We start from the raw sequence: 12,184 nt of genomic DNA on the forward strand, positions 1-12,184 counted from the left end.
ATATAGTGCCTTTAGACAAGGGCTATATACTCCATAATGCTATGGGTTTGACTTTTCACTGTTAGATTATTGCACATGTGTACCGCAGTATTTACAATGCATGCATCCTGGTCTTGTCTTTTTGTCCTAATCAGTGGAAAGGTGTTGATTTGCTGGTAGCACACCAATGGATTTGTTTGATGTTTATCATGTAAGAGTAAAATAGGAATAGTCCATGAATTTGCAACATGTCTCCAACCATCAAAGTAAGCATATTGTAATGGGCTGTAAACAAAGTGAAATGGCTACTTTGATTAGTTTAGTACACACATTTTGTTGTGCAATCATGGCCTCATATATCTACACCATTCTTCATTACCCGGGGGTGAAACTCCCCTATTGATTTTCTGGTTTTATTGAAATCTTCTAATAGAACAGTCAGTTGTTCTAGTAAATCAGTCAGTGCATTAAATATTGACCTCATAAGGCTAAAATCTTCCTGTGGGAGCATGCCCCCAGACCCGACCTAGAGAGAAAGATCATGCTTTGCATGTTGAGTGTGCTTTGCACATTGCTGTACCTAGCATGGAGCAGAGCGCCTATCTTTGTGTGGTAAATAGGAGTTTGAATTATGTACGAAAACATTTACAAATCTAACAAAGATTGAAAATTTTATAAGGCAGTATGGATCATTATAAGGGAGACCATTTTAGTCAATATTTATAAATATGTCAACTGGCATACTGAGGCATGTTCCATCTTGGTGGGCTTTTAGAAAGCAATTTTGTCAATTTTGCCAAATTTAGCATCAAACACATTTATTCAAGGGCAAAGCTACAAATTTCAAAGTTGGGGGGGGGGGGGCTGTTAAGTGTGGTAATTAGCACATAACATGCAAGCTCGTTCAGCAAGCTTAGCATGTTGTATCTTAAGGGGGGTCATGTTGAAAATAAATCTTCTGTAATTAAATTTAGTAATGGTTTTATTTGGATGCTCTATTATAGTAGTTGACTTTTCTATTAGAGTATCTCAATCTTACAAAAGGATGGAGCTAAAAAAGTGGAGGGCCTATGTGTATGGGTTATTAAAACTAGCATATTGGCAGGTTTTTAGTAGGCCTAATTATAGGTTAAATCCTCAATGTTGCCAAATTTAGGTCCAACATGCTTATGTGGTCTTCCTCCTGGTACTTCAGAGGTGTAAAAGTTGCTACTGTCGATCTGTGGTCCTGATAGAGCACTGGAGATGATTTTGTTGGCTTAGGGAGCCTTACAAGATTAAGTAAATGCAAAATGTGTGTGCTTCATGTAATTTTAGCCTATGCATCCAGAGCTCTTACAGTAGGTCTTGTCACCAAGCCAGTGCCTATATCAATTTGTACACATGTGTATACACTTGTGACCTGTTACTATGGTTGGTTTTGTATGTCATTCAGATAGTCTGAAAAGCCAGGAATAGCCCTACGTATATAGCTTCAGTGAAAATCTTTATTTGCACATACAGTAGTGTATAGCTGTTTAGATATGGTTGGACACAGACACAGACACAGACATGGACATTTTCAAAATACACTTTTACATTTATACAACAGTTTTTTTCATACCTAATGTTATCTGTACAGTAGTCTTTGCTTCCAGACACAGAAATTGTCTTTGAGTAGCGCTTATCCATTTATAAGCGTGCACAGTGGGGCCACTATTTAAATGCAGCAACTATTTGAGGTATGGCATTTACCCAAGCAAATACAGTATTAAGCATAAATGCTGCCCTTGAATAAATGCCGCAGCTATTGATTGAATCCAGCAAAAGCGTTGCTCTAAGGAGTTAGCTAATTAGTTTCTTAGGTTAGAAAGTTTAAGTATACTGTTCTGCAGTATTATTCAGCGTAAGGAAAAGGGAAATAGTCATTCTACATCATGTGTCTGGAGACCAGCATACCTTTCATTTGTAGCTAACCACAGTGAGATGTATTAGAGCTATGAAGTAGTCAAGCACATAGCCTTCAAATGTACTTTGTGACTAACAGTTTACAGGTCACATCAAGAGTTCATAATATAAAGAGGGAGGGAACTCTTGGTCACATTTAATATTACAGATGCAAACAGCTGAAGGCTTTAGGTCATAATGTTTGGCACTGATGACTCAGACAACACCAACTTACTATGCATGTAAATTTATCTGTTTCATTAAGTATCACTGTGAGAAGTCATCACTTAATCTGTGATGACTATGTCACATGCTCCATGCATATATATGTAGGTCTACCTTAAATAATCTTTTGTGCTACCTACAGCAGTCACAACCTAGGAAATATCTTAACCTCCTTGATGCTTTGCTGTCAGTGAAGGTACAGAAGTCTGTTACACTATTATTGTCATGAAACAAGGTATGTATCATACACAGGATGAAAATGGTAAAGGTTTAACAGATACAGAGATCAGAGAAGAAGTGGACACTTTTATGTTTGCAGGTCATGATACTACTGGATCAGGTTATTTTAGTTGTATTACATCTGATCATGAATCACTTGGTATGCTTCTATATAGCTATGGGATGGATCATATACTGTCTAGGTCAACATGAGGAACACCAGGAATTGTGTAGGGAAGAGATCAGAGAGGTGTTAGCTGGTAGAGACTCTGATGACATTACATGGTGAGCTATATTGCCACCCTGATGTACTGTTATATATACTGTTAGGGAGGACCTGTCCAAACTATCCTATACTACTATGTGTATTAAGGAGATTGTATCCACTGGGTCCTTTGATTGGAAAGAAGTTATCAGAAGAGATTGTCGCTGGTGGATGTAGAATTCCTAAAGGTACACTGAAAAAGAGGAAGGCTATTGTGAACTCTTTGTGTATATATACATTAGGTACAAGTATAGGACTTGGTATCTATGTTATGCACCATGATCCATCAGTGTGGAGTGATCCAGAGGTCGCTAATATCATTTGTATTGTAATCATTGTTAATGATTTGTCAACAGAAATTTGACCCACTGATGTTTACTGTTGAGAACTATAAGAGAATGGATCCCTTTGCTTATCTTGCCTTTTCCGGTGGTCCAAGGTTTTTGAATTAATTATATAATTCTGTTGTTATATGATATTTAAGGAGTTGCATTGGTCAACGATTTGCTCTTCATGAACTCCAAGTAACGATTGCCCACATTCTGAATATGTAAGAAATATTATAATACTATTTTCATGTGACAAGCAACTGATGCAGGGATTTGAGATGCTTGTGTTCCCACATTACAGGTTTAAACTGGATGTGGATACAACACACAAAGTAGAGCCATGTGTTAGTGTAATTTATAAAGCAAGAAGTGGAATAAAGATGAAGCTTAGTTTTGCACCTTGAGATGGAAGCTTATATAACAGTCACTATTTACTATCGCAATTAACTGCTTAATTACATTTCATGATTATGTAAACATTTGACTCTATTCTATTTGGAAAATCTGCACATGTAGAAGTTATTAACTTTATACATATATACAGGATGACTATACCATACAAATAGCAAAAAAATGTTTAAGTTAATTCCCACAAACCCAATGAGCACCACGATTTTATTTTCAAGTGCAGAAATTTATTCTGGGTATGAGGATACCGGACAATGTTAGCCTGTATAATCCAGAACAGGAAGAATGAGTGTCCTAAAGGACTTGTGTGCTATAAGGCAACTCAAATGGAGTGCCTGATAGTACTGGGTATACTAACCAGAAGAGCAATAACCATTGATGACAACCCACTACCTCCTGGTAGTAAGAAATGGTTTGAGAATTAACCTCAGAATTAACTATGTACATTTAATAGTGTAAATGACGGTGAGGCACTAAATAGTTTGCCCATATGCTAATATAAATTCATATAGCAAAAATAGTAGTTAATATGTGACAACAGCCATTTTCTGCATATCTTAAATGATCAAAGTCATCTGAAGAGCTACAATGGCCATCACTTTCTACCTTAGCTGCTAGAAGTCACCATGTGGGACATGCTCTATCAACATGTTTTCTTATATTATGGATCCCACTCACTCTCCTTTTGTGTAAGTAGTCCTTTATAAACATTTTTCCTTTTTGTTAATAATATCTTCTTTTGGAACTCTATTTAATTTAATATACTGCCTGTAACCTGCCATGTCTTTTTAAATGTCTTTTGTATACATATTTCTTTGTGATTCTAAATATATGACCTTTTTGTAGCTATATTGCAAGAATACCTTAAACTTTTAGCTGCCATTTTGCAATTCTAAATCAGCTACTCACACTTGTTGCTTTATATAAATTTCTAAGTGACTGCCTATTAAAAACGACAACATAGAGAGTACTGCAGTTGGTTCAGCTCATTGAAATAATTGTTAGCTACTATAGGTATAATATATTACAGTAGAAATAGGAGGTCATGTACATTGTTATTACAGCTTTACAGTGACCAGCACTGAAGGTTGTGCTGCAGCCTTTGAATTATCTAACCTAATAAACAGATATCAGAGACTTTAACAACCAGCTAATAATGCGAAACAGAAAATGGGCCAAAGAAAGGAAGAATAATCCCTACAATTCCAGGATTCAAACTGTAGGCCACCCAATGTCTAGTCGAGTGCCACACTCAGTCTCCTCCAGGAAAGATGAAATATATGGTCCTTCTATCCATTTTTGCAAGTTATATGTTTCATTGCCAAAGGTGCATGCCTCCCCTTTCCACTCTTTGGTTTGCTCCAATAATTGAAGACAGCAGATATCACAGTACATGAAATTCTTATTTCAAAATGGCTATACTATATACAATAATAACTAAACTGATATAGAAAGTTTTTCAACAAATGTTCACAGTGTCATATAAATATCTGTACAGATATGTGGAAGAGGTAGAGCTATATCTCGATCAATAGCTCTCATCCAATTCTTCATTTCTGCTAACAACACATCCAACACTGAAGTGTTATCATATTGCACATGATGGATCTTCTCGTAGTGTGCTGCTGTCAGTGTTACACAGTGTTTCTTGTGTTGGATAAACTCAACATCATCCAAGATGTTAGTTATTGTTTGTAGGGAGACTAGCATTGAAGAATAAGATTCAATTTGATCAGATTTTACGTTGTCATTTAACAGATAATCCTGCAACCAATGTTTTAGTGACATCGCTTGGGTATAATTCCTACATTTGTCAGAAAAATTTTCAAACACTTTTGTCATTGTTTCTGTACTCATGTTGGTCTCAGACACATTCACAGTCTTATTAGGAGCCAGTGGTTGAACAATTTCTTTGAGTGATCTGGTGACACAGTAGAGATGTTCCAGTTTTCTAACATCTGCTGTCTTACTTTGATCCTTGGACGTTCCACAATTCACATTTCTTGTTACTGGAACAGCTTGCACCATTAGGGCAACCACTGACACAATTACTAGTTGAATAAACAGAGACATGTTGTAGTTTTAGCACCAGAAAAATTGTTAAATATCTTGAAAGAGTGTTTGTTATTTCCATTAGTCACAGCTTGCTTTATATAGCACTTAACAAGGTAATTTAATACCAGTAGTGATAATTGATAGCAGTAAGATTTGTTGTTTTAGAAGGAGACATCAGTTTCTCGTAATAGATATACATGAAATAATTAGCTACCGTAATGAAGAAAGGATATACAAGTGGTATAGAACACTATACACCACTATAGCAGTGGTTATACGCATATGGGATGCATGGACAATGATTTAAGGCTTCAAAAACTTTTAACGTAGCATGGATACTAAACAAGCTGGGATTCCTTCATTAGTAACCGGTTACATAATTAACCTAGTTGTATAGCTTTACTAGGGCTTATATACGGCTACGATTAACAATGGATGAGAGCTTACACAAGAATTTTTGAAGTTTATAAAGTGAATTCTGACATTATGACATACAATTTGCTGAGATTATATCAAATGCTAATCATAAAATTTAAAAGTTATGAAACTATAATCTTAGCAGCTGTATATTTGATGCTTGTATTCGATATCATATGATTTTCTCTGATGTAATTACAAGGAAATCCCATGGTAATTCAACTTTAGCTACATATGATAATTTAGTAATTATATATGGAGTTATGTAACTGCTTGTTTTTAATATTTGAAACACATATACTGTCCAATCCCCCAGATAGATAAATCTAATTCTCCAAACAACATAAATTTTGACACTAACAAAACGATTTTGGAAGAATGTCCATAGTAAATTAATGATGGTTAAAAACAGCCAGTGACCAGCTTAACAAGCCAGATGGGAGTACAACTAATGATAATTCCACATGTATGTGAACTGTTTTTACTATAAAAGCATATCAAGTTTTCCATCTCTGGATACAAGTATCATACTATGTATACTGAGAGGCCTTTTAACAACTGTGTATATTTCTGTTGACGCTGTAATCAGTTAAATCCATTCAAGTCTAGGAATCTGTCAACCCTGAGATTGTGTTTTGGATGCAAAAAAGAGCAGGTTAGACTATTGTGTTATAATTTATTAAAACTGACAAAAAACTGAATAAAGGTTACCTAACTTGCCTACCTACCCCATGAAAAGAAGTTGATGTAACACTTTTATATATTATGAACTATTGGTAACACTAATCTTTTAAAATGGTAGTAGATTCCTCCCACACAAATTATTGACCTATAAGTTAATTTTCTATTGTGATATATAAATGTCAAATTAGTCACGTAGTTTAATTTGCCTTTGTTCCAATATTGAGTAGAAGTGTAATTAAACCACAAGGTTTGCTTTTGTAACTGCACTGTAAAATAGCCAATGAAATAGCAGAATGGCATGCTTAATTTTTAGTGATACTTTTATTTGTACACTAATAATTCAGTTTAGGTACAAAATCTTCAACTATTACTGCTTAGCCCACTATATCTCCTCATAATAAGAATATACATGGTCACTTAATATCTATACAGTTTAGCTACAAATATTTGATAAAAGATCTTTCAGCTGTTGATATTATTGCTCAAGCGGTTCCTGACATCAACTGTGATGGTTTTAAAGACCAAATACTTGAAGAAGGATGAAGTAAGTCAGCAAATATAATCAAATCAGAGCATGTCTAGCTGCTATAGGTCACTCACGCATACTGCTCAATAATCAAGATCAGAAATTAGTTCAAATTACTGTGAGGATCTCTGGAAAAGTGAAGAATTTTCTGAGATGTTTAATTTGCTCATGTAATGCCACAAGTTTAAGTATATTAAAGAATAGTGGTCTAGTTCTAAATTCTAGTCAAGTAAAATCAATGCTGGTCTCCCACCAACATCTTGGATGTATCCAACACAAGAGACATTCTGTAACGCTGACAGCAGCAGCACAATATGAGAAGATCTACCATGTACAACACTTCACTGGAGAAATTGTCTAAGGTTTATGAGTAGGAGTTTATGAGGTAAAACATGTGATGTGTCTATGCTATAGTTTATGCATCACTGTAAAGTGGTAACTTAGATTTTTTAATTTGATGGCATTTTGCACTCCTGTATTTATAGTTGCAAAGTATGTATGTTTGTAATGTTGTAATATATGTACATGTTATCAGCCAGAGAAGAACAACTAGTTCCAACTGGTCTGAAAAAATCACACCTATTAATTATGCAACATTAGCTAAGGTGTGTCTAATTTTCACACCTAACTCTCTGCAATGCTGTCAGTTGAGTTAGCTAACTCTATAATGCTTGATATGTTGTCCACAACAATGACTGGCATCAACCACAGCAAAGAAGTTGTAAGAACAGGTGACTTGCTACATGTAAAGGAAGACCGTGCATTAATTTTGTAAGTGGACCAGAATGTCTTATTACTTGTAAAGTGGTGCAAACTTTTAATGTTAGAGAATTTACTGCACAATCTCTCAAGTATTTCTTGACACTTTGAGTATACAAGTATATGAGTATATGCAGACACTGATGAATGTATTCCTAGTTACATATTAATATGCCTTGCAAAAATAATTACTGATTATATATCATTGTCAGATCAACATTTCTGGCTGAATTTGATTCTATCAGTAGAGATAATGGTAATGAACAACCCACCTCATGTTTGGTATTTGGTGATGAAAAACCAAATAGTGGCCCAAAGTCTTCTAAAGGTATACTGTGGAAGAGGAAGACTATATTGTGAACTCTTTGTGTATATATACATCAGGTACAAGTATAGGACTTGGTATCTATGTTATGCACCATGGTCCATCAGTGTGGAGTGATCCAGAGGTTGCTAATGTCATTTGTATTGTAATCATTGTTAATGATTTGTCAACAGAAATTTGACCCACTGAGGTTTACTGTTGAGAACTATAAGAAAATGGATCCCTTTGCTTATCTTGCCTTTTCCGGTGGTCCAAGGTTTTTGAATTAATTATATAATTCTGTTGTTATACAATATTTAAGGAGTTGCATTGGTCAACGATTTGCTCTTCATGAACTCCAAGTAACGATTGCCCACATTCTGAATAAGTAAGAAATGTTATAATACTATTTTCATGTGACAAGCAACTGATGCAGGGATTTGAGATGCTTTGTGTTCCCACATTACAGGTTTAAACTGGATGTGGATACAACACACAAAGTAGAGCCATGTGTTAGTGTAATTTATAAAGCAAGAAGTGGAATAAAGATGAAGCTTAGTTTTGCACCTTGAGATGGAAGCTTATATAACAGTCACTATTTACTATCGCAATTAACTGCTTAATTACATTTCATGATTATGACACTTATTTAAACATTTGACTCTATTCTATTTGGAAAATCTGCACATGTAGAAGTTATTAACTTTATACATATATACAGGATGACTATACCATACAAATAGCAACAAAATGTTTAAGTTAATTCCCACAAACCCAATGAGCACCGCGATTTTATTTTCAAGTGCAGAAATTTATTCTGGGTATGAGGATACCGGACAATGTTAGCCTGTATAATCCAGAACAGGAAGAATGAGTGTCCTAAAGGACTTGTGTGCTATAAGGCAACTCAAATGGAGTGCCTGATAGTACTGGGTATACTAACCAGAAGAGCAATAACCATTGATGACAACCCACTACCTCCTGGTAGTAAGAAATGGTTTGAGAATTAACCTCAGAATTAACTATGTACATTTAATAGTGTAAATGACGGTGAGGCACTAAATAGTTTGCCCATATGCTAATATAAATTCATATAGCAAAAATAGTAATTAATATGTGACAACAGCCATTTTCTGCATATCTTAAATGATCAAAGTCATCTGAAGAGCTACAATGGCCATCACTTTCTACCTTAGCTGCTAGAAGTCACCATGTGGGACATCATGTTTTCTTATATTATGACTTTATCTAGTTTAGCAACTTACCACTCACTCTCCTTTTGTGTAAGTAGTCCTTTATAAACATTCTCCCTTTTTGTTAATAATATCTTCTTTTGGAACTCTATTTAATTTAATATACTGCCTGTAACCTGCCATGCCTTTTTAAATGTCTTTTGTATACATATTTCTTTGTGATTCTATATATATGACCTTTTTGTAGCTATATTGCAAGAATACCTTAAACTTTTAGCTGCCATTTTGCAATTCTAAATCAGCTACTCACACTTGTTGCTTTATATAAATTTCTAAGTAACTGCCTATTAAAAACGACAACATAGAGAGTACTGCAGTTGGTTCAGCTCATTGAAATAATTGTTAGCTATTATAGGTATAATATATTACAGTAGAAATAGGAGGTCATGTACATTGTTATTGCAGCTTTACAGTGACCAGCACTGAAGATTGTGCTGCAGCCTTTGAATTATCTAACCTAATAAACAGATATCAGAGACTTTAACAACCAGCTAATAATGCGAAACAGAAAATGGGCCAAAGAAAGGAAGAATAATCCCTACAATTCCAGGATTCAAACTGTAGGCCACCCAATGTCTAGTCGAGTGCCACACTCAGTCTCCTCCAGGAAAGATGAAATATATGGTCCTTCTATCCATTTTTGCAAGTTATATGTTTCATTGCCAAAGGTGCATGCCTCCCCATTCCACTCTTTGGTTTGCTCCAATAATTGAAGACAGCAGATATCACAGTACATGAAATTCTTATTTCAAAATGGCTATACTATATACAATAATTACTAAACTGATATAGAAAGTTTTTCAACAAATGTTCACAGTGTCATATAAATATCTGTACAGATATGTGGAAGAGGTAGAGCTATATCTCGATCAATAGCTCTCATCCAATTCTTCATTTCTGCTAACAACACATCCAACACTGAAGTGTTATCATATTGCACATGGTAGATCTTCTCGTAGTGTGCTGCTGTCAGTGTTACACAGTGTTTCTTGTGTTGGATAAACTCAACATCATCCAAGATGTTAGTCATTGTTTGTAGGGAGACCAGCATTGAAGAATAAGATTCAATTTGATCAGATTTTACGTTGTCATTTAACAGATAATCCTGCAACCAATGTTTTAGTGACATCGCTTGGGTATAATTCCTACATCTGTCAGAAAAATTTTCAAACACTTTTGTCATTGTTTCTGTACTCATGTTGGTCTCAGACACATTCGCAGTCTTATTAGGAGCCAGTGGTTGAACAATTTCTTTGAGTGATCTGGTGACACAGTAGAGATGTTCCAGTTTTCTAACATCTGCTGTCTTACTTTGATCCTTGGACGGTCCACAATTCACATTTCTTGTTACTGGAACAGCTTGCACCATTAGGGCAACCACTGACACAATTACTAGTTGAATAAACAGAGACATGTTGTAGTCTTAGCACCAGAAAAATTGTTAAATATCTTGAAAGAGTGTTTGTTAATTTCCATTAGTCACAGCTTGCTTTATATAGCACTTAACAAGGTAATTTAATACCAGTAGTGATAATTGATAGCAATAAGATTTGTTGTTTAAGAGGAGATATCAGTTTCTCGTAATAGATATACATGAAATAATTAGCTACCGTGATGAAGAAAGGATATACAAGTGGTATAGAACACTATACACCACTATAGCAGTGGTTATACGCATATGGGATGCATGGACAATGATTTAAGGCTTCAAAAACTTTTAACGTAGCATGGATACTAAACAAGCTGGGATTCCTTCATTAGTAACCGGTTACATAATTAACCTAGTTGTATAGCTTTACTAGGGCTTATATACGGCTACGATTAACAATGGATGAGACCTTACACAAGAATTTTTGAAGTTTATAGAGTGAATTCTGACATTATGACATACAATTTGCTGAGTTTATATCAAATGCTAATCATAAAATTTAAAAAGTTATGAAACTATAATCTTAGCAGCTGTATATTTGATGCTTGTATTCGATATCATATGATTTTCTCTGATGTAATTACAAGGAAATCCCATGGTAATTCAACTTTAGCTGCATATGATAATTTAGTAATTATATATGGAGTGATGTAACTGCTTGTTTTTGATGTTTGAAACACATATACTGTCCAATCCCCCAAAATAGATAAATCTAATTCTCCAAACAACATAAACCTTAATATGATTATAAATTTTGACACTAACAAAACGATTTTGGAAGAATGTCCATAGTAAATTAATGGTTGTTATAAACAGCCAGTGACCAGCTTAACAAGCCAGATGGGAGTACAACTAATGATAATTCCACATGTATGTGAACTGTTTTTACTATAAAAGCATATCAAGTTTTCCATCTCTGGATACAAGTATCATACCATGTATACTGAGAGGCCTTTTAACAACTGTGTATATTTCTGTTGACGCTGTAATCAGTTAAATCCATTCAAGTCTAGGGATCTGTCAACCCTGAGATTGTGTTTTGGATGCAAAAAAGAGCAGGTTAGACTATTGTGTTATAATTTATTAAAACTGACAAAAAACTGAATAAAGGTTACCTAACTTGCCTACCTACCCCATGAAAAGAAGTTGATGTAACACTTTTATATATTATGAACTATTGGTAACACTAATCTTTTAAAATGGTAGTAGATTCCTCCCACACAAATTATTGACCTATAAGTTAATTTTCTATTGTGATATGTAAAGGTCAAATTAGTCAATTAGTACTCTAATCACGTAGTTTAATTTGCCTTTGTTCCAATATTGAGTAGAAGTGTAATTAAACCACAAGGTTTGCTTTTGTAACTGCATTGTAAAATAGCCAATGAAATAGCAGAATGGCATGC

General features: G+C 34.7%; 1 protein-coding gene across 1 annotated transcript in view; it reads left to right on the plus strand.

Annotated features, from left to right (window-relative positions):
* The window catches only part of LOC136260014 (cytochrome P450 4F6-like), a 7,821-nt gene extending 4,351 nt beyond the window's left edge, over positions 1-3,470 (plus strand). Inside the window, exons 6-13 of the mRNA XM_066053606.1 lie at positions 2,273-2,326; positions 2,383-2,470; positions 2,526-2,634; positions 2,680-2,802; positions 2,857-2,921; positions 2,971-3,053; positions 3,099-3,164; positions 3,245-3,470. Of these exons, the coding sequence (XP_065909678.1) occupies positions 2,273-2,326; positions 2,383-2,470; positions 2,526-2,634; positions 2,680-2,791 (363 nt within the window). The 3' untranslated portion in view covers positions 2,792-2,802; positions 2,857-2,921; positions 2,971-3,053; positions 3,099-3,164; positions 3,245-3,470. The remainder of the gene's footprint in view (positions 1-2,272; positions 2,327-2,382; positions 2,471-2,525; positions 2,635-2,679; positions 2,803-2,856; positions 2,922-2,970; positions 3,054-3,098; positions 3,165-3,244) is intronic.
* The last annotated feature ends 8,714 nt before the right edge of the window (positions 3,471-12,184 follow it).

Source organism: Dysidea avara, chromosome 7, assembly GCF_963678975.1.
Source record: "Dysidea avara chromosome 7, odDysAvar1.4, whole genome shotgun sequence".
In the NCBI taxonomy this organism is placed as follows: domain Eukaryota; kingdom Metazoa; phylum Porifera; class Demospongiae; order Dictyoceratida; family Dysideidae; genus Dysidea; species Dysidea avara.